The following is a 24,107-nucleotide window of genomic DNA, read 5'->3' on the forward strand; positions in this document are numbered from 1 at the left end:
TCATCGTATCCCCATTGCGTGGATTGATGCTGATAATGTCAATCACTGGATTGTCGGTTACAGACTTGATTATTTACAGACCATCGTCATATAGCTGGAATATTGAAACGTTCAGCGTTAAACAACAAACAAACAAACAATCGCGTATCTGTTCACAGTCATTTGTATCTCTGGTATTAAGGATTAAACTGGGATTTCCAAACATAGTGCTCTGGTCAGGCAAATAAAAAAAAAAACACGATCCAAATTGGGATTTTTAGTTTTGTTGTCCTATTTCTGAAATTCACAGGTATGGTAACGTTGTAGCTTACTGACTTCTTTATGCATTGAAATGACTATTGCAATCTTTTTAAATTCAGATCTTAGTGCTAGCTCGCTATCATTGAACAAAGATCTCAGGTGATCCAATTACAGGTCAGGGCGGTCGGGTAGCCTAGTGGTTAAAGCGTTCACTTGTTACGCCGAAGACCCGGGTTAGATTCCCGACATGGGTACAATGTGTGAAGCCCATTTGTAGTGTCCCCCGCCGTGATATTGCTGGAATATTGCTAAATGCAGCTAAAAATCAAACTCACTCACTCACTCACTCACCCATTGCAGGTCAGAATGACCTTGCGCGAACTTTGAGCGAACAATAAAATGACAAACAGGAAGTGTACATTAGCCACTCAGAAAGAAGTTTTCTCAAGTTTTACTGCACTAGTTTCAAAATGGCTACTTCCATCCCAGACTACGCTTTGAAAAATGTTTTAGCGAAGTTCTCAATTCAGAATTTGAAAACTTTTCAGGGGCTGTGGAAACTCTCTCTTGTCATTGGTTAATGAAAGGTCGCTCTGACATGTACTATGATACTTGATTTGTGAACATGTAGCTTATTTTAAATAAAGTATTGAAAATGTAGCTGAATCTATTGCAGGAGCGCTTCTTTGATTTCTTTGCTGGTGATCATGAGACTGTGGCAAAACACATGTCTCGCATTTCCTCATGTACATGACATCAGGGTTATTTTACATTCTCATAAACTTGGCAAGAGCTTATGTTCAGATGAATCATTCTCCTGTGATTTTGTATTTTGAGCTCTTAACAACCTCTTTTGGAACTAGAGGTTCATAAAGGAAATATTTAGCAATAAATTTCAAGTAAAACTTTTAATGTCTGTGTACTGCGCAATTTGTGCGGCTGAAAGCAAGATGGCTGACAGCTATTTGTGCCCACAACTTTATTATCAGTTGATAAAGTTCACAGATCATGGTGTGACAGAGTTCCAGATAACCAGTGTACTTACTAACTAAGGACTGCGCTGTATTCCAGCTTTTCAAATGATACATTTTGCAATATTATACACCAACCTAAAAGGGTGGGGGTATATACCGTTATTATGGTTACACCAAGGAATTTTGTCCGTCCATCCAAGGACATTTTTGTGTGCGACCTTTAACTTCAAAACTACTGCATAGATTCTTTTCACACTTGGTGAACAATTCAAGCGCCATTAGACATGTTAGGAGAGGTGCATAGTGAGGTTTGATTTCAATATTTGTTTTTTCTGAAAAAATATGTGTGGGTATTTTTTTATTTTTTTACTTAGAATTTTTTACTTTAACAATTGGTCGACCTATGACTTGAAAACTACTGTATAGATTTTTTTCAAACTTAGTGAACAGCTTCCATACTAACAGAAGAGATACAGTACAAAGTTTTATTTTGATATGTGGATTTTCTGACAAATTATTGCTTGCTTTCAAATATATGAGAGTCGAAGTCATGGTATTGGTGAGCCCTGATTATAATCGTTGTAATGATAGTGGGATTTGGATTAGTTCGTGACATAGAAGTGAAAAATATTAGTTATTTGTAATACTGAAATGATATTCTTCAATTGAGTAAAGAGTTTTAGTGCTACCTGCTCAGGCTGAGAGAGCTGGCATTTTGTACAATCTTCAGCACCAAGAGATTATGCTGAAACTATGAGGTTGATTGATAAGTTCTAAGCCTCACATTGAAGGAATTTAGTAATAGTGAAATCTGTTGTGGACATTGAGTCATAGAGGTATATCCACACTAACTTGAGCAAAGGTCTGTAACCTGTGGTAAATGGACTACCTCTAAGAATGTGCAGTGATCAAGTATTTGCAGATTGGTGTGATGAGCCCAGGTTTGGCCATAGTCAGAAAGAACTGCAAGAACCTTTCTGGATCAGCTACAAACAAAGCTTGATTGTCATGAGACATGTGCAGTGTGATGTGCCTGGTGCGTTTTTGATCAGATGTTAGAAGCTTTGGAACCCAATTAGCTGATGTTTTCTTCATTGCCAAAGTTTCTCTGATAATGGAACCTACTCCCGGGAAATGAACTAGCAATATGACGCTTGGTCATTCATCAGCCAGTCATCGCCATATTGTGTATTCGTTGGATCATTTCTGGTGTTGCTGATGTGACAGGCCTTCAAGGATGGGGGTGGGGGCACGGGTGGCCCAGTTGTCTAAGGCGCCGTGATTCGCTGTGCAGTTGCATCCCTTGGGCATGCCAGAAACCTATGATTGTGGGTTCAAATCCCGGTTCGCCCCAATTATGTTTCTAGGTTTGTCAGCACCATACCCGTACTCGTGGGTTTCACCAAAGTGATAAACGTCTGAGACCTGCATCGATTCGGGCTTTCCTCCCACATTAAGCTGACACACCGTGATATGTTACTATTAAAGGGGTGTTAAACCCAACACACGCACTCACTCACTCCAGGATGGAGGTCGTTTTCAAGGCTGTCACTGCAACGCATCAACTGACCACTTCTTTACGATGGCAAAGGAAGGGCTTCCTGTTCTTAATGGATGCCGTTTGGTGCTAAGCCCTTTTTTTGCAGACCCTCTCCATGGTCTAGTGGTAGAGCAAACGCCGTGAGAGTGGAAGGTCGGGGGTTCGATCCCCGGCCGCATCATACCACAAGACGTTAAAAGATGGTACTTGTTGTTATACTGTCTGTCGCTGGGCATTAAACAGCTAAAACAAGGACTGGTCGTCTCGGGAGTCAGTAACTGTTTCTGAGTGGGGTATTCATTTTAAACTGCGCCGTTGTATCTCAGTGGGCTAGCGCTGTAAAAGCAGTACATGCAGCCACACACACACACACATGTGCATGCACGTCGCTATATAATGCAAAAATGTTTGATGCAACGTAAAACCCCATTTCGCCTCATCTTTTTCTGCAAGTACTTGATTCCTCCATTCCTCAAGGGTAGCGCAGCTGGTCATGCCAGATCATGGGTTTGCATCCCATATTGTCTGATTAAGTAAAAGGCACTGTTCATTGGATTGTCAGCACCTATAGGTCAAAGAGTTCAATCACTTCAGGCTTTCCTCCCACCTTAAGCTAGCATGCTGTGATATAACTGAAATACTGTTCAAAGGGGTCTTAAACTTACTGAAGTGAGGACGTATGTGTAAGGATTTATCATGATTATTAGTATTTGTTGATTGTTGCAAGGATGTGGTAAGCAATTGCCTGTACTGTAATTGTTAGATTATCGTCAACTGGAAGAAATATTAACGATTATCTATATGAAAATTGTGTCATCGATAATATCTTACATAATCAATTGTGATGAAATGAAGTTTAAATTTGCCAAAACAGACGTGTCAATCATGTAAATTGCCCAAGATGGAAAGCAGCTGTTTTTGTTGTGACTTAAATGTATTTCACTGTTCCAGTACATTGAAAACCTGGAAAGGCTGAAGAAGCTGCACACTCTCAACCTCAGCAACAACATGATCGAGAAGATGGAGAAACTAGACAAACTGCTCCGTCTACGAGATCTCAATCTTTCCCATAATTCCATAGTGAAGATAGAAGGCATCGAAAACCTTGTCTTTCTGCAGACGCTCAACCTCAGCTGGAATCAGATTGAGCACATTCCGCCGTGGATTGGCAAAAAACTGAAAGCTCTACGCAACTTTAATCTAGGTCATAACCAGCTTGCATCGGTAAGCCCTACACAACTTCAGTCTAGGTCCTAACCAGCTTGCATCGGTAAGCCCTACGCAACTTCAATCTAGGTTCTAACCAGCTTGTATCGGTAAGCTGTACGCAACTTCAATCTAGGTCGTAACCAGCTTGTATTGGTAAGCTGTACACAACTTCAATCTAGGTCCTAACCAGCTTGTGTCGGTAAGCTGTACTCAACTTCAATCTAGGTCCTAACCAACTTGTATTGGTAAGCTGTACGCAACTTCAATCAAGGTCCTAACCAACTTGTATTGGTAAGCTCTACACAACTTCAATCTAGGTCATTCAATGTAGATATCGCTTGATCTCACCCAGGCGATATCTCCTGTGGGAGCCAGTTTTGGATGATAACCTGCAGTGTTGCCGACCTGGATCAGCTTCTACATTCTCATGTACACTTTAGGCGACACTTTTTTTATTTCTTGGTTTACGGATTTCAAACTCATTTCAAAAGTGAGGCAGGCCAATTAAAAAAAAAAAAAAAAAGCCTCTCACAATTTTTTTACCTGAATTTTGTCCTAAAAAGTTAGGTAGGTATGAAAAAAAATATCCTGTCGTAATAAAAGTAAAATAACTCAATTTTTCAAGAACATTTTATTATATCCCTTGCACTCAGCTTATTCATGTCATGAGTGGAAATGCATGAAAAACGCTGCTATTTTGGCTGCAAATGCATGGGCAACGTTTAACTCTTTCAACACCAGCCAACCAGAAGATTACTGCTGTGACACCAAGTTCCCAGAGACTGTTGTGTGATAAATGAAACCAACATTTATCAATGAATTATCTGCTGAAATTAACATCTTTGCTACTACATGTTTGGCCATACACTATTTGAAAGGTCTAATTAATCTTATTGTTTATAAATATGAAAGTTATGTGTATTTCATTATTTAAATAATTCATGAACAACTAAATAAAGTTCGTTTTAAATAAATAATAATGTAAGCTAAAACATTCATAACGTCCAAATTTAGCGCAAATCTAACGATTTTTTCGGCAAATATAAGAATTAATAAAATCCACTTACCTATTTCTTTTTAATTTTCATTTGTTTACGTTGAACATTATTTTAAAAAGAATTACAAATAATATCTATCATTCCCCATTTCCCAATGATAGTGGCTGTCCGCTCACTAACATGAGGAAATACCTCGGTTTTCAAAGCTTCGTATGAATAACACATACGTCCTGCCATGTCAGTATACATTAAAAAAACTTATATTGTTTCACCGACAAAATCTGCTACAAGGTTCGTGATTAGTCAAATTTAAGCACATGACCTAAGGCAGCTAATCAAATTACAGCAAAGATAATTTTCAGACTTTGGCGAAAGGTTTGTGTTAAATCATGTTATTCTGAACGTTTTAGCTTGAAATCGCGATCTATATTAAAAATATGGAACTTTATGGATGCATAGAGCTAGGTTACGAGCTGTGACAAAGATTTCTTATGCATATATTTTGGCATTAAGACATCATGTCCGAGCCGAGAAATCCAGGCGACGAAAGCCGAGATGTCATTTGACTTACGATATGCGATCGCACGAAAAGTTGGAAATAATAACTAAGATGTCAGTTTGGCAACTTTTATAGATACATTTTTGATGATTTTATTACTTTGTAAATAAAGACGTTTCAGCCCGTGAGGACCCGTTGTCGAAGTGTGTCCGAGAATTTTATTTTCAATAACATTGCGGGAAATAGTGTCAAGTGAATATATTTTTAATCTATAGATAAAAAATGATAAAATCAAATGGAATAGGTATTTCAGACATTGTGAAATGTGATAGATTTAATAAATGAATGATATGACAAGTAGGTTAATATAATTATTTTGACGTGGCTTGGACGGTTTACCGTGCAGTGTGACTTGTGGCTTTGAACGGCCAACAGTGTTGAAATAGTTAAACTGGTCACCACTGCGCTTTGCGTTGACAAGCTTTGATGGTATAAAGAAGGATCCCAGCAAGAAATATCAGAGTGACTTCCCTTTGCTTTAAGCTCGACGAGGAAAAGAAATCTTTTTTTGTTTGAACTTTTTGTCGAAAAGATCGGCGGTAATAAAAAAAAGGGTAATTTTCATTTTTATTTTTTTTTAACATTTCGACTTTGAAAGAGCGGCGCATCCGTAAACCAACAAATAAAAAAAATATCGCCTTATGGTTGATTCTCTTGCAGCTCAATGAACTGTCCAAGCTGAAACCCATCCCTGACTTGACGCAGCTGGACGTGAGTGGCACTCCGCTGTCCGAGCTGCCACACTCCCGGCTGTACATCGTCTTCCACCTGCGGACGGTGGCCACCCTGGACGCCGCCCATGTCACAGCTCACGAACGAGACCTGGCACAGCAGAGGTTTGCTCAAGGTGACAGATTTGCTCACAAAAAGTGTTGGGTTTTGTTGTCTTTTTGGATATTGTTTGTTTGTTTGTGTTTTGTTTAACGTTGTACTTAGCGATTTTCCAGCTATGTAACAGTGGTCTGTAAATAATCAAGTCTGGACCAGACAATCCAGTGATTGACATCATGGTTGATTTACGCAATAAGGATGCGATGACATGCATCAACAAAGTCAGCAAGCCTGACCACCCCGATCCTGTTAGTCGCCTCTTAACACAAGCATAGTTGCCTCTTGCGGCAAGCATGGGTTCCTGGAGACCTATTCTCTACCCGGGTCTTCACGGGTCCTTTGTATCTATACTCATACACAGCTCCAGTGTATACCAGGGCCCACTTGCACAAATCGTTCTTAGTGCTACGACTAATGTAAGCCTATGTTAAAGTATAGAAGTTACGATCATCTTAGCGCTAAGATCCCTTTGTGCAAGTGGGCCCAGGTCCTATTATTGTGTCCAATGTCCCTGACATCCTCCCTGCCTATCATCACTCTCTATACTGTTGTCTGCATATGTCTGCATATATATAAACCTCCTCTTTGGGAGGGCAGTGGGCTTACATTCTCAGTCAAGACCGAGCTGGAGGTTTTTTAGCCAACTTATAAACAGTCTAAATACAAGAAATATCAGAAAGAATAAGAAGACATTGTGATACCTATCAGTGAACAATACAGTGCAAAAATGGAATTCAATGAATATGTGCAAGAGAAAGACCATGTGCAGAATTCACACAACTGCAGTCATTACATGTAAAATTGAACACCCACTCATCACCTGAAATGGTGGCTCAGTGGGAAAACTGCCCCCTCCTGCTTCCTGGCCCCTCCCTCCTCCTGCCCCCTCCTGCCTCCTGCCCCCTCCCTTGCTACCCAGTCCCTCTACTCCATCTCCCCCTCCTGCCTCCTGCCCCCTCCTGCCTCCTGCCCCCTCCCTTGCTACCCAGTCCCTCTACTCCATCTCCCCCTCCTGCCTCCTGCCCCCTCCCTTGCTACCCAGTCCCTCTACTCCATCTCCCCCTCCTGCCTCCTGCCCCCTCCTGCCTCCTGCCCCCTCCCTTGCTACCCAGTCCCTCTACTCCATCTCCCCCTCCTGCCTCCTGCCCCCTCCCTTGCTACCCAGTCCCTCTACTCCATCTCCCCCTCCTGCCTCCTGCCCCCTCCCTTGCTACCCAGTCCCTCTACTCCATCTCCCCCTCCTGCCTCCTGCCCCCTCCCTTGCTACCCAGTCCCTCTACTCCATCTCCCCCTCCTGCCTCCTGCCCCCTCCTGCCTCCTGTCCCCCTCCCTTGCTACCCAGTCCCTCTACTCCATCTCCCCCTCCTGCCTCCTGCCCCCTCCTGCCTCCTGCCCCCTCCCTTGCTACCCAGTCCCTCTACTCCATCTCCCCCTCCTGCTTCCTGGCCCCTCCCTCCTCCTGCCCCCTCCTGCCCCTCTCCTGCCCCCTCCCTTGCTACCCAGTCCCTCTACTCCATCTCCCCCTCCTGCCTCCTGCCCCCTCCTGCCTCCTGCCCCGTCCCTTGCTACCCAGTCCCTCTACTCCATCTCCCCCTCCTGCCTCCTGCCCCCTCCTGCCTCCTGCCCCGTCCCTTGCTACCCAGTGCCTCTACTCCATCTCCCCCTCCTGCCTCCTGCCCCTCTCCTGCCCCCTCCCTTGCTACCCAGTGCCTCTACTCCATCTCCCCCTCCTGCCTCCTGCCCCTCTCCTGCCCCCTCCCTTGCTACCCAGTGCCTCTACTCCATCTCCCCCTCCTGCCTCCTGCCCCCTCCTGCCTCCTGTCCCTCTCCCTTGCTACCCAGTGCCTCTACTCCATCTCCCCCTCCTGCCTCCTGCCCCCTCCTGCCTCCTGCCCCCTCCCTTGCTACCCAGTCCCTCTACTCCATCTCCCCCTCTCTGACTACATGTACTCTGATTGGTTTCAGGAGAGTTGGAGAAGCTGGAGAAACAGCTTGAGCAGGAGGAGGTGAGGAGTCGGCGGCTGGAGGAGAGCCACAACAAGTCCCTGCAGGAGAAGTCCCTGCAGGAGGCCAACACCAAGGAGATGAAGGTCAAGGACATGGCACGCCAAGGCCAGGTGTCGGAGCTACAGAGAGAGTTAGAGGTCAAGAATGACCTGGTGAGTATGTCCTCTTCTGTAGCTTACCATCAATACACCATTGTATACCCTGTTTCCCCATCAACCATGGCTTGTGGTTATTTTCAGCAAGCAAATATCATTAAAATGAGGCCGTTTTTAAAACAAGGATCTCAAATCAACCCAACTCAGTTCATCAACAACTTATTTATTATTCAATGTTCCCCGAGTGTAACCAGATTCTTGAAGTAATCTGTGGGGGTCAGTTGCCACCACAGTTCAAGGGAGTTCAGTTGCCACTACAGTTCAAGGGAGTTCAGTTGCCACTACAGTTCAAGGGAGTTCTGTCCCTTGCTTGTGCCAGGATCCAGTAATTAGAGGTCTAAATCCCAGATCTGTCTGGTTTGTCCGCTCCAAACTATTGTCGATGAGTTTCACCAGAGTGGTAAACATCTATGCCACGGCATAGGGCTGTAACGATTCACTGATACCTACAATATCATCGATCCCTAGGTACAGGTACTAGGTCAGTTGGTGAGATTGTGACAGAACAGTGATAGAGCTACCCCCCATAATTGAAGAAGTGGCATAGCGCCACCTGTAAGCATGGCAGAACACAAGGATGAGGACGTGCTGACTAACTGTTAATAACCATCCCTTTCTTTTAAAACTGTTTTGTTCTTGTGTTTTTCTTTGTTAAGGTTTTGAGAAAACAATAAATAAATGTATGAAGAAAGAGGTTTTAGAGCTGTATTTCATCATTTCTTACTATTCCCCATCCAATGATACCAATCAAGATACTAGGTGATACTCAGCTCTACTACGATGTAATCGTCCAGTGAAGATGTGGGTAAGAAAAGGTCTTCAGCAACCCATGCTTGCCATAAAAGGCAACTATGCCTTTCCTAGGAGGCGACCAACAGGATTGGGTGGTCAGGCTCGCTGACTTGATGGTGCATGTCATCGTATCCCATTTGAGTGGATCGATGCTCATGATGTCAATCACTGGATTGACTGTTCCAGACTCGATTATTTACAGACCACCGTCGTATAGCTGGAATATTGCTGAGTGCGGTGTTAAACAACAAAGAAACAAAACAAACAAACGATGTAATCAAATATTGAGGCTTACTCAGTAGTTCTTATAACAATCTTGGTGCAGGGGTGGCCCAGTCGTCAAAGGCGCCGGGATTCTCTGTGCAGAGTTGCGTCCCTTGGGCACGCCAGAAACCTATGACTGTGGAGTTAAAATCCCAGTTCTCCCCGATTATGTTTCTAGGTTTGTCAGCACCATATCCGTGCTCGTGGGTTTAACCGAAGTGGTAAACGTCTGAGACCTGCATCACTTGGGGCTTTCCTCCCACATTTAGCTGACATGCCGTGATATAACTGGAATAATGTTAAAAGCGGTGTTAAACCCAACTCATTATAACAATGTTGCACCTGTGTGTTGTGTTGGCAGCTGAAGAAGAAGACGAGTGAGCTGAACAAGGCGTGTGAGAAGCACTACCAGCTGGAGCAGGAGCTGGCCTTCTACAAGATAGACTCCAAGTTCCACAGTCTCAGTGAAGTCCCTCGCCCCCAGATCTTGGTAGGTGTCTGTTTAGGCAAAGTCACAGGACAATCTCATTTAAATCAGATCTTTGTTCTCGCTGCCGCTGAACAAAGATCTGAGGACATCCCATGCACGTCAGACCGACCTTTCGCAAACGCTGACGGACAAGAAGTCGACATTAGACAATCAGAAGGCAGCTTTCTCGTGCTTTACGGCACTAATTTCAAATTGGCGACTACGCTTCGAAACATATTTTGACAAATTCTCTTTTTAAAATTTGAAACCTGAACAAAAGAACATTCTCGAATGGCTAATATATGGTCTAGATTGTAAAGATTCAGTCTTTAAGCTCGTAACTATCGTTTGGAATACCCATTTTTAAAGTTTTCGAGGCTGCATGATTAGAAATCACATTCCGAGTGTCACTTTCATGATCTGGTAAGCAACGCTCTGATTGGTTTGATGGAAGGTCGTTCTGACGAGACTCCTAATGTGATGTCCTCAGATCTTTGTTTAGCGATAGCGAGAACTAAGATCTGATTTTAATGAGATTGAGTCACAGGAATCTCTTTATGAGACCTTTGCTTTTTGTTTAACGCCACATTCAGCAATATTCTAGCTGATTATGGCATCCTGAAAATAAGCCAGGACCAGACAATCCAGTGATTGATATTGCATCTTCCTGAGGCAAGGGAGTTAACTGACTGAAAAAGTCGCGCTACAGCATGGATGTGTACCAGCGGAATTGTCTCCCCGCTTTGGCTTCAAAAACCTCAAAAGTATGTTTTTCTAAGTGACTGGCAGTGAAGAAGGTGACCTTTCTTTCAAGGTCACAGGACAGCGGCGGTGGTCATAACAGGTGGGACTAAAGAACAAGTTTATTTCTTTACCCAGGACCATCGCCGTTATGCTGTCTCTTCTTGTTGTCATAAGGTAAGCAGTAAATGCATTATGAGTAATGCAGGATAAGTATACAAATGTAAAAAATATTCAGATTTGACTAATTATGTATTAAATTGTTCTCGCCAGGACGATGATGATGATAACAGTGGACTCCTGGATGAGAGCCCGTACATCGGCCGAGCCCGCTACAAGGCCAACCAGTATTCCCAGGAAGGGTCACTGCTGGCCACGCCCCAGAAGATACAGATCCACTCCATTGCATCTTCCCCTGCCACGCCCGCGCAGCGACCTGAGGCGCTGGGGCAGTACCACCAGGCGCTCACAGCGCAGGTTGTAGACAAACAGCGGGAGATACAACTCGGTAGGTCTTCACCAGGGAGAGATTCTATATCGAAAGATTACTACATGAGTGTATGCCAAACGACATTTATCTTATGAGTTGTTTGAAAAGGTATTCAATGAGCAAAAGCGAGTTAGATTCGTTTTGAAACAAGTTGTAAATTACATAGTATCTGACAGGCATGAGTGCAGTATTATGTCAGAAACGGCACCATTTTAGCATCGAATAATGCATATTTTGTTTATTCTCATGATCATAGTGGCTAGTGATACATAACGGTCATTAGTGAGATCATCCGGCCTCCTGCTTACTACCCATACTTACCGTGACCCCCCAAAATAAAAGTTTCTGCCATATCTGTGGATTATCAAGGTGATGATGATACTGCAAACAGCTCAAGACCAACGGACATGTATTAGCCATAAAGTTTCAACACAGATGTAGGTGAACTTGACTGAAGCATGACCAACTCATCAATGAATTACACTCGGGAAAGTAGTCCGTCATAATTTGACCTTTGGTCATCACCGTGGAGTAGCCAATCACAGACCTGGAATTCCATGTATGATACTAGTTATCTCAAATGGGTTGCTGACCCGTGAAGATCCGGGGTAGAATAGGTCTTCGCTTGTCTCTCTCTCTCTCTCTCTCTCTCTCTCTCTCTCCCTCTCCCTCTCCCTCTCCCTCCCTGAAGATGGGCAGAAATCTCACCCACTGTTGAACACAAATCTCACGTCATTTTGTACCTTGATGGCAGCCTGAAGCCTATGATGCTAATAGCCAAGTTCAGGCTAGCAGCCTCAACAGTTTTGGGCACTCAGTGTTATCACATGGAGAGTTTGAGGTCAATGTGAAAAGTAACTGTTAACATATACCCAACAGTAGCATGAAATGTTAGAATTCTTACCTCTTTTTGTTCAGCTGAAGATCGATTGCAAAGCCTCCAGTCCAATCTGAGCGCCACGGAGGATAAGTTGGTTCGAGCGACGCAGGAACTGAAGAAGATGTCAGAACGCAAGACACCGGAGCCTTTCCGTGATGACAACAAGTATAAGATCAGACAGAGGCTGGCCAAGAAGATGAAGACGGTGAGCTGGCCAAATCCTTGTATTAGAGTGACAGAGAGATGGTGAAGGTCTTAACAGCATGCTTAAAATAAGTACCCTTGCTTGAAAACACACATAGAAATCAGATTCTTTAAGAAAAATGGTTATTACAGGACTTGGTGATAATTGTATGTTCGTGTTGGAACACTTAAATTCCCAAAGGCAAACCTAAACACCATTAGGAGTCGAGCATCTTGTGGCACACAGGAAGGATATTATGTTTATAATACAAATAGGTTTGGCTATAAATCTGATTGTAACATAGAGTGAATAATTGTATATACTGGACAAAAATGTTTCCGGTAGGTATCTTGAATATTTTTGTGGGAATATTTTTATGAAATTTTGTTGCTCAATCTTCAGGCCCAAAAATACACATGCAAAATATTCATGATCGGTAACTTTTTTTGTTCAATATATTAAAATAACTTGGTTTAGAGGAGGTGTGTTTTTCATACATATTTGCTCGTGAAATTCAAGTTATTGAGTGAAAGTAATATCGTGCACTATGTAGGGCTTGGACGAGTCCAAATTTACTATCCGGGTACCCACCCTGCTTTTACCCGACCCTACCAGGGTACCCACCCTGCTATTACCGGACCCTACCCGGGTACCCACCCTGCTACTACCTGACCCTACCCGTGTACCCACCCTGCTATTACCGGACCCTACCAGGGTACCCACCCTGCTACTACCCGACCCTACCCGGGTACCCACCCTGCTATTACCCGACCCTACCCGGGTACCCACCCTGCTATTACCGGACCCTACCCGGGTACCCACCCTGCTATTACCCGTCCCTACCAGGGTACCCACCCTACTAATACCCGACCCTACCCGGGTACCCACCCTACTAATACCCGACCCTACCCGGGTACCCACCCTGCTATTACCCGACCCTACCCGGGTACCCACCCTGCTATTACCCGTCCCTACCAGGGTACCCACCCTGCTATTACCCGTCCCTACCAGGGTACCCACCCTACTAATACCCGACCCTACCCGGGTACCCACCCTACTAATACCCGACCCTACCCGGGTACCCACCCTGCTATTACCCGACCCTACCCGGGTACCCACCCTGCTATTACCCGTCCCTACCAGGGTACCCACCCTGCTATTACCCGTCCCTACCAGGGTACCCACCCTACTAATACCCGACCCTACCCGGGTACCCACCCTGCTATTACCCGACCCTACCCGGGTACCCACCCTGCTACTACCCGACCCTACCTGTGTACCCATCCTGCTACTACCTGACCCTACCCGGGTACCCACCCTGCTATTACCCGACCCTACCCGTGTACCCACCCTGCTATTACCTGACCCTACCAGGGTACCCACCCTGCTATTACCCGACCCTACCTGTGTACCCATCCTGCTACTACCTGACCCTACCCGTGTACCCATGATAGGTCTCAATGGTTGGGTACAAAATGACCGTTTTGACCGTAGCCCTGGCAGAATGTACAGAGATACACATATAAAACAATCAGGTCATGCATACACTGAAGCTGACTGAAGTTTTATCTTTTTTCAGACCTTTAAAGGTCAGAAGGATTGGGTGCATAGTCAGAAAGACGTGCGGACATATGAGACTTGAAGTGTTACCATAGTTCTAGATAATTTTTGTTGTTAAGCAATATGTCACATGACTAACCACGGGTCAGGGGAGTCCTGTGGGTACCCGGGGCCTACTCAGTACCCACCTGACCCGGGTCCCAGCCCCAGCACTATGTCAGGTAGCTGTCAAAACAGTTGGCGGAGTCCTGTGGGTACCCGGGGCCTACTCAGTACCCAATTGACCCGGGTCCCAGCCCTAACACTATGTCAGGTAGCTGTCAGAACAGTTGGCGGAGTCCTGTGGGTACCCGGGGCCTACTCAGTACCCAATTGACCCGGGTCCCAGCCCTAACACTATGTCAGGTAGCTGCCAAAACAGTTGGCGGAGTCCTGTGGGTACCCGGGGCCTACTCAGTACCCATTTGACCCGGGTCACAGCCCCAACACTATGTCAGGTAGCTGCCAAAACAGTTGGCGGAGTCCTGTGGGTACCCGGGGCCTACTCAGTACCCATTTGACCCGGGTCACAGCCCCAACACTATGTCAGGTAGCTGTCAGAACAGTTGGCTTGCTTCAGTGCTGGACCACTGTCAGCAACAAGTGTTTATGCTGGAAGGGTTTATCAGACTTTTATCTCCCACCTCACTTTCTTCCTCCTCCCACATTTAGCTGATGAATATTGTAAACAGTAGTGTGAAATACAATCTCATTCAAATCAGATCTTAGTTCTTGCTACCGCTAAACAAAGATCGGAGGACATCCCCTTTAGGGGGCACGTCAGAATGACCTTTCATCCGACCAATCAGTGTGTCACTTACCAGATCATGTGACAGTCGGAATGTGATATCTTATCATGCAACCTTAAAAACTTTAACACAGGGTATTCCAAATGATAGTTACGGGTTTAATGACTGAATCTATACAATCTAGACTATCCATCAGCCATTCGAGAATGTTCTTTTGTTCATGTTTCAAATTTTTAAAAGAGAATTTGTCAAAATACGTTTCGCAGTGTAGGTGCCAATTTAAAATTAGTGCCTTAAAGCACGTGAAAGCTGCCTTCTGATTGGCTAATGTCGACTTCTTGTCAGTCGTTCCATTGGTCAGTCAAAGTTCGCGCAAGGTGGGTCTGAAGTGACCTGTAATGGGATGGCCTCAGATCTTTGTTTAGCGGTAGTAATATAATATTTCCATAATTTTGTGCAGGTGAATGAGATGCGTGATAGCGCAACCCAGATGGAGACCGAGATTGACCGCCGCCAACAGAAGGTCCAGGAGAACAAGGGCAAGGTTGCTCGCCTCAAGGAGCAGATCACACATCTAAACACGGGTGACCCAAGCATCGTAAGTTGTGTTTATTGACCTCAAGGAGCAGATCGCACATCTAAACACGGGTGACCCAAACATCGTAAGTTGTGTTATTGACCTCAAGGAGCAGATCTCACATCTAAGGTTTCAAAGTTGGCCCATGATGGCAGCTAGCTGACTTGACGGAAAAAAAGGACAATGAAATGCAGCGGCAGAAACTAACATTTTTAGCCATCTAGTCCTTATAATGATAACATATAGCAAAACCCTTAAAAATGGCAAGTTTCTACTAGTCCTTATGATACCTTAACTATACTAGTTTGGCAAGGACTACAGGACTATTTCCAATTTCTAATGCTGAAATGTCCACTCTGTCTGGCTCTCATCAAGGCTATGCCAAAGATTTCATCACAATCCGGCGGGAAGATGTTGTTCTTGCTTGCCAATTTTCAGAGATGCTGTAGATTCAGAGATGTGAAACTTCTATTTTAGGAGATAAACATACTGTGTTTTCAATGTAAATCTAGGTAACCTGTAGACTTAAGCACACTTTATAGAATTTGTAATCAAATATGCAGTCAATTTTGATTACAGTTACTTCCCAAAATGTTTTGCCACACATAGTTTGTAGTTTTTATTGAAAAATGGGGCATGGATGGCCCAGTCGTCTCAGGCGCTGCAATTCGCTGTGCAGAGTTGCTCCCCTTGGACGTGCCAGAAACCAATAATTGTTGCGGTCGAATCCATGTTTGCCCCGATTATGTTTCCAGGTTTGTCAGGACCATATTTGTTTGAAAGAAGTATGTTTCTGTAGTGATGCAGAAGTCAAACCAGTTGTTTCAGTCCGAGGTGGTTATTATGAACTGAAACCTGACCATTTGGACTTGAGCATTTTCCCACTTCATAGTTGAGACATACCCGTAGAATAGGTCTTCAGCAACCCATGCTTGCCGTAAAAGGCGACTATGCTTGTCGTAAAAGGCAAACTAACGGGATTGGGTGGTCAGGCTCGCTGACTTTGTTGATGCATGTCATCGATCCCAATTGCGTGGATCGACGCTCATGATATTAATCACTGGATTGTCTGGTCCAGACTCAATTATTACAGACTGCCGTCATATAGCTGTAATGTTGCTGAGTGCGGCGTTAAACAACAAACCAACCAACCAACCAACCCCTGGCTGCATAACTCCCACAGTTAGTTGTCCTTCATAACATCATACACAAATGAATAATTCTCATGTTGCCATGGCAGCCGAAGAAGAAGGCGGAGATGGTGGACAAGGAGCAGCAGATCTCGGAGGACAACCACGTGTACAGTGAGCTGCAGAACCAGCTCCAGGACATGCTGCAGACGGTTGCCAGGGAAACCGCAGACATCAAGAAGCTGGAACAGCAGCTCAATGAAGGTAGTGTACAGGCTGCATGTTGAAGATCACTGATGTGGCTTTGTCATCATGTGTGTTGGTGTTTGCTACTTGTGTCTCTTTCTGTCTGTGGTGAGGTGAGGTGAGGTGAGGTGAGGTGAGGTGAGGTGAGGTGAGGTGAGCTGAAATGAAACCCTGTAAGATCCTGGGAAGAATAGATCTCCAGCAACCCATGCTTGCCGTAAAAGGCGACATTGCTTGTTGTAAGAGGCGACTAACGGGATCGGGTGGTCAGGGTCGCTGACTTGGGTGATGCATGTCACTGTATCCCAATTGCGTAGATCGATGCTCATCACATCAATCACTGGACTGTCTGGTCCAGACTCGATTATTTACAGACCGCCGTCATTTAGGTGGAATATTAATGAGTGCGGCGTTAAACAAGAAACAGACGAATGACATGAAATGAGGTGAAATGAAATGGAGTTTAATGTTGCATCAAAGATTATTGCACTTGTAGCATGCATGTGTGTGTGTGGCTGCTTGTACTAGTTCGGATTTATGTCAGCGGCAGGGTAACAAGTAACATCTTTTTACTTCTTTTGGTATGACATGGCTTGGGATCGAAGCCCAGACTTTCTGCTGTTTCGGGCAGACACTCTTCGCGGTCCATTGTCTATGGGGTTTCCATGATAGAACTGACTCTGTGGTAGAACAGTGATCGATGGTGCCAATAGATCCATGATTATGATCTGCGATCTACCAGGACCTTACCTGTGTTCACAAAGGGGTTGTAACACTTCACCAACACCTACGATATTATGTATGCTAAGGTACACACGATACTTGAATTGTCTGTTTGTGATATGGAGATGCTCTATAAATAGAACAGAAACTGATAGAGTTACCTCTCGAAATGGCAGAAGTAGAATAGCGCCGCCAGAAGCATGGCAGAATACAAGAATGTGGTGGCTGAAAACATATCGACTAACCATCCCTTCATTTGAAACTGTTTTGTTCTTGTGTTTTTTTTGGTTAAGTTTTTGAGATAACAATACATAAATGTATGAAGAAGAGGTTTTAGAGATGTGTTTCAGTGATGTCATTATTTCTTACTATTTGATGTGGTGTATCATGATACCAGTAGTATCATTAGTTCGTATCGTGATACAAATTGTATCGCCAGACACCAGGCAATACTCAGTTCAAGTTCACAGATTTCTCCAAAGCAGTAAAAGTCATTGATATGAATCTTTGTCTAATCTCCCAGACACAATCTAACAGAAATACTATCACTCACTCTGGTGTCATCCATCTTCCTGAGGCAAGGGAGTTATCTGACTATAGAAGTCCAGTTTCCACCCTTGCCGAACTAGGCTGGTATTATGGAATTACATTTTGGCTGGACTAACGAGTCAATACATAGTCCAATCAAAATCGCGCACCGAAATTGAAATCCGGTTCCAAAACGGTCGTGCAGATTTCGGGCGATTGCAGGATTTGCAAAGCATGTGCAGCGCCAACTCGTTGTCAGCAGATATTTTCCAAATCTTTTCATGTTTTTAATCAAGTTGCTTGCGTGATTTGATGCATTTCGCGATGTAAGACCCGTTTTATCACAATATAGATCTTGATTATTGATCAGATCGTCCTGACTGGGCGCAACCATTTTGTGTGAAGCAAACGCAAGTGATACGAGAGGTGGAATCTGATTGGTCCATAGGAGAGGCTTAGAAGGGACGTAACTTGTAATAGCCACTGATGGCACTACGATCGAGCCCAGTAATTCCAGTCTAGTTCGGCAAAAAAGGGTGGAAACTGGACTTTTAAAGTCAGTTTACTCTCTTGCCTCAGGAAGATGGGTAGCATTGTGCCCAAGTCATCCATGGTGCCAAGTTTCGATGTGCAGAGTTGCACCCCTTAGGCACATCTGGATCCTGTGATCTAAATCTGTCAGCACCTTTCCATTACCTGCTAAAGTAGAAATCAGCCATGGTCTCTTTTGATTCTGTTTATTTGTTGTTTAATGCTGCAACAAACAAACAAACAAACAAACAAACAAACAAACAAACAAACACGATTCCTTCAGAGCGTATCGAGGCGAACGAGGAGCTGCGGCAGGAGCTGGACGATGTGGTGGACGGACTCCAGGGCTACCTGCAGAATGTCAAGGACCAGAGTGTCCGGCAGAAGGAGGACTTCGAGCAGGTGGTCAAGGAGAAGGAGGGCCTGGAGGAGCGGGTGCGACGTCTGGATGCAGAACTCAAGATCATTGACAGGGAGGCTGAAGAGAGTCAGGCGTGGCAGAAGGTCATTTGAAATTATCAGACTTGATCTACAGCGTACTCCTGCATTGTGGCTGCATCTATTTTTCAATATATTGTAATAAACATACTTAACCAGATTCCTTGAATACTGTACATCTGGAAAGTTTTGCGAGAGGAAAGAACTGTGAGTTTCCATTTCATCATACCCCTGCCTCCGTATCAAATATAACCTGCAAAAGTAGCTATGATATTTGCTAATCTTAAGAGGGTGTCGGTGTCGCAAAGCTTTCCAGTAATTTCATGGCACAAAACTTTCCAGATTTACAGTGGTAAGGCCACAATGAATTAATAATTTAGATATTTATTCTGGACGGTCTCACATTATCTTAGACCCGTGAAGATCCGGGGTAGAATTGATCTTCAGCAACCCATGCATGCCGTAAAAGGCGACTATGCTTGTCGTAAAAGGCGATTCGCTGATTTGGTTGATGCATGTCATTGATCTTAGTTGCGTGGATCGATGCTCATGACATGGTGAGGTGAGGTGAGGTGAGGTGAGGTGAGGTGAGGTGAGGTGAGGTGAGGTGAGCTGAGGTGAGCTGAAATGAAACCCTGTAAGATCCTGGGAAGAATAGATCTCCAGCAACCCATGCTTGCCGTAAAAGGCGACATTGCTTGTTGTAAGAGGCGACTAACGGGATCGGGTGGTCAGGGTCGCTGACTTGGGTGATGCATGTCACTGTATCCCAATTGCGTTGATCGATGCTCATCACATCAATCACTGGATTGTCTGGTCCAGATTCGATTATTTTACAGACCGCAGTCATATAGCTGGAATATTGCTGAGTGCGGCTTTAAACAACAAACAAACAAACAAACACATTATCTTATCCTGCTTATTGTCCCCTGATTCCTACAGATGATTGTTAGACTTATAGTGCGGACAGTGGTTGTTTTTTTTGCTGGTTGAAACCAAATAAACAGTTGTGTTCCACTAACCTGGGAAAGGGCCTCCCCACATATACACTACTGCCTAAAAGTTCATTCCCCTAACACGCGTTGAGAACGCGTGTAACACGCATGTGACACGGGTGCTCAACGGGTTGCACACGGGGTGAGCACCCGTTGGACACGGGTGTGCAACGGGTGTGCGTCGCGTGTGCAACCCGTTGCACACGCGTGTGCCACGCGTGTAACACGGGACCGGGTTCCAGTTGAAGTTGACAAATTTATCAAATGAATAGTGAGATAAAACAAAACAGTGAGATGTGAAATTTGAGTTAATGAGCGGCCATTGAGCTGTGTTCATCAGACCGTAAATACAAGGTCGGCCCATCTTAATTAGTGTTCGGTTGCTAGACTTTTATGGCATGAACCATTCCACTAGGGTCCAGTCTAGCCATTGTGGCTAGCCGACAGTAGAACAGTAGTGAATTTAGATGCGAGTTTATTGCTAGGGGAACCCCCGTGTTGACACGATTGTCGCGGGTTGGTAAATGTTCGCCATTAATAAAATGATTGTTTGTGGATTGCGAACATATTCATTTGCCCACACGAGTCATTCCATTTGATTGCAAATATAACGTTTTTCGTTCGCCAAATTTATGCTTTAGACAGTACAATTATGATATAGCCGTCACCGCTACTAATGTCTCATTATTTCACGTAGGAATATGTCCCATTTCCCCACACCCCACTTTCTGTGTTGTATTTTGAAAGAATAAATAAAAGAAGGTTTTGTGTGGGACACTTTTATACTAATTATAAGAGGATGTTGTAAATGAATATGAACAACCATGCTGTCTGACAGTTGATAGAATTTGAGATCTTCACAATCACCGGGTGTGACCATGTTGACAGAATCTCGTTAGGGTTTGTGATTTTTACATTTGCCCAATGACCATGGTGAGTATTGCTGGGGATACCAAACGTAACAGTTTATTATTAGAGGTTGTGAGTACCTATACCACGTAGATAGGATATCTTTAGGATTTTAATCCTTCTTTGAGAGGCATTTAGAAGTTTGAGTACTACGTTAGGAGAAGATTTATGGGTGACTTTAATCCTTTCTTTCTCTGTGGGTAATCCTTTCATGTTGATTGGAGGAAGTCACTCAACCAGGTCATGACAGGTCGTGAGTTTACTCACTAACTACTGTGAGCGTTTTGGGCATGACATCTTTTCTTGTATAAACATAGAAACGATGCTCACTCACTCACTGTTAATCTTCTGCAGTTTGCTGGCAAATTGGGGATAAACCTCAGTGTCAAAGACGATCAGATTTAGTTCGAATCCTTGTTTATATGTGACATCTCCCAAATGGGGACATTTTCATAAACTTGGCAAGTGATGATGAATTTTAATATTAATATTATTATAGTTTATGAAATTGTTAATAAAACTTTAATAAAATTGTGCTTCACTCTCACGAAAAATATATTGTCTGTGAGTAAATTTATATGTCACGTTACATCGGCATTTTTCAGTGATATTGGGACTACATGAAACATGGCTGGTTTTACATTTCTGATACAGCTTGACTGACTGAGTAGTTCATGATCAATAAGATATGTTTAAATCAGTCAAGTTTGCAACAATAGATGAATAAGTTGATACATTTGGACCGCAGTTACCGATTAACAACTTAAGACATAGAGACAGGGAGGAGATATATAACCAAACCTATGATCCTGTTGAGACAGTTGACAGTTAGAACGTTGGATTAAATGACAGTAACTAATTTGAACATTCCCCAGTTATATCATAAAATACATCATAACTCATAACAGTCCGAGAGACAGCTTCCAGACATATACTAGTATTGAAGGGACAATAGCTTTTGACAGTTTAAAAGTAAACTCACCTTAAGGTGCTTAGCAAGTCAAAACTTACCTCCCTGTATATATGTTTTCCAGGTTTGACAGCAACTATGCTTGTAGATTTCATAGATAGACATGATTGGTTAGCTAGATGTTATTACAATAAGCGAAAATGTCTTAAAAGTCCACAGTTTGTTTAAAAGTACAAAAAGTGTGTTATAGATCTATCAACGTTTTCTTTTATTGAACATAATATTTGCACTATATTACTGTAAGCTGTAAATAATCTAGCCTCCCCATGTACGTAACTTACATATATTTATGTATGACCAGAACAGCAAATAAAGTTCTGGTAGATAGGTACCTCGGAGATTTAACGTGCGCTTTCCGACTTTAGCCTATCTCGCACACGGGGAAGCACTTATACTATTAGGGTAAAAAAGCGTAATGATTAAATAAAGAAGTGCCTGCTGACGTTATCCTAATGTTCAATTTCAGTCTGCCTCACCAAGCGTAAGAAAGCATTGTACATGATAAACCACGCTGATGCAATTTTCTATATATATATTTGTAGATATGAAGCATTCTAGTTAATTGTGGATACACTGGGCAGACAGAATTGTGTTTATTTCCAGGCCATCCTGATCGTCGTTTACTACTATAAGGTGTATGGTTGGAGGCAAGATCAAAGGCGCCGCACAGCATTTATTAGATAACAGACGGGGTCGTCCGTTTCGCTTTGAACAACCACCCCACCTGTCTGTAGGAGTTATATAATCAGTGCGCAAATAACTGTGTCAAGTCCACTGCCGGGCTGATGCGGTGTCAGTGTCAGCGATGAACATGAATGCTCAAATCATAGACCTGTAGCACTCACAAGTTGCTTAGCCAAAATATTTGAAAAGTGTATATTCAATTCTCTGATAACAGCAAATATAACATTAGAAAAAGATTCAACATACAAACAATCAAATGTAGAACACAGACCTATGCTTATTATCATTTCTTCTGGATATGATCAACCTGCGGAACCCTCTTTCCGATGAAGTAACTAATGCTCGCTCATTAAAATAAATGAAATCCTTAATTAATCGTTCTGATGCAATTATTAATAATTTTGACTTCAAATATTTTCATAGATCATGCCAAATTGTCCACTGTCGCCTTGGGGTCGGCTGCAGTGACTTAAACGCTGATAAGTTTAGACGACATGTATCAGACATACCAGACTGCACTTGTGGATATCACCTTGAAGATGCAATTCACTTTTTCTATAACTGTTAAAAAATACGATAATATCAGAAACACTGTGTATTTCTACACACATGGGTATGGTCTAAACATGATATTACATGGCAGTAGTTAAGCAGTTCTACAAACATGACTCTTCTTAAATCAGTTCATGACATCATTGTCAAAAGCAAAAGGTTTGAGTAGCTTAATTTTATGCATGTAGTAAAGGAAAACTGCATTACCTTATTTCACAGACACCACTTGCTTCAGTGTACTGGCTTCGTGTATTTCATTTGTGCATTTTGTATGTTTATGTTCATCACTCTCTTATATATATATATCCAGCTGTTGTTAAGTTGTTACCTGGAGAGGTATTACATAAGCAAGTTTTGCTTGTTTACCGATCCAGATTTCTTTTGAAATAAAAATACGTTTAAGCCAACACAGCTAACCCTAAAACACATGATTGTAAACTATTCTAAAAGGAGCACTAATCTCTGGCTTCTTCTCGGGTGTCGAACTCAAACTCAAACTCATTTATTCTTAGAATAACATGACATACAATTATCTACAATTTTTATTATGTACAATTTAACAAAAATAATAAAAACAGGATACGTGGATACTAATACAATTTACCAATTGTTAAGGAATTTAGATAGGCCTTTTAGATTTCTTACACTGTTAGTGGTCATAATTTTCTTAAATGTTTGGAAACTTAAGATATTGCTTATTTAAGAGTTCATATCGCCGTTGGTGTAAAGCTTCACATCGGAATGAATAATGCAATTCATCTCCCACAGCGATAGAATCACAGAGTGGACACTGGCTGTCTTCCCTGGGAATGTTCAGCCATCGACCAGTTTCAACTGGTAATCCTTGGTTAGAAAGTTCTGAATTTTAGTATTGGGAGAAATATTGATTTTAAGAGCAGTAAATATTTCACAAATGAAGGTTGATTCTTCAGGTAATACGACCTTTGGATTTCCGCTTGGGCTTACTAGCTGCCGTGAGTCAATTTGCTCGTTAACGCAACCGAGCGTGACAAGAGACTGGGCATTTTTGAAAACTGATTGGTTACCCGTGATCTATGAAGATTTCAACAAAGGGCGCATGGTAATTAATTTCTTCAGCCTAAACAAACAGACAAATAACGGCGAAAGCTCATCGGATGTCGT

General features: G+C 43.2%; 1 protein-coding gene across 1 annotated transcript in view; it reads left to right on the forward strand.

Moving 5' to 3' along the window:
- LOC139476990 (centriolin-like) overlaps positions 1–24,107 on the forward strand; it is a 106,152-nt gene that overhangs the window by 4,927 nt on the left and 77,118 nt on the right. The window contains exons 4-12 of the mRNA XM_071259542.1: positions 3,706–3,978; positions 6,181–6,367; positions 8,317–8,510; positions 9,931–10,059; positions 11,053–11,287; positions 12,188–12,354; positions 15,142–15,279; positions 16,499–16,652; positions 18,700–18,920. Of these exons, the coding sequence (XP_071115643.1) occupies positions 3,706–3,978; positions 6,181–6,367; positions 8,317–8,510; positions 9,931–10,059; positions 11,053–11,287; positions 12,188–12,354; positions 15,142–15,279; positions 16,499–16,652; positions 18,700–18,920 (1,698 nt within the window). The remainder of the gene's footprint in view (positions 1–3,705; positions 3,979–6,180; positions 6,368–8,316; positions 8,511–9,930; positions 10,060–11,052; positions 11,288–12,187; positions 12,355–15,141; positions 15,280–16,498; positions 16,653–18,699; positions 18,921–24,107) is intronic.

The sequence above is a fragment of the Haliotis cracherodii genome, unplaced genomic scaffold (assembly GCF_022045235.1).
Source record: "Haliotis cracherodii isolate W230 unplaced genomic scaffold, xgHalCrac1.p SCAF_30, whole genome shotgun sequence".
Lineage (NCBI taxonomy): Eukaryota > Metazoa > Mollusca > Gastropoda > Lepetellida > Haliotidae > Haliotis > Haliotis cracherodii.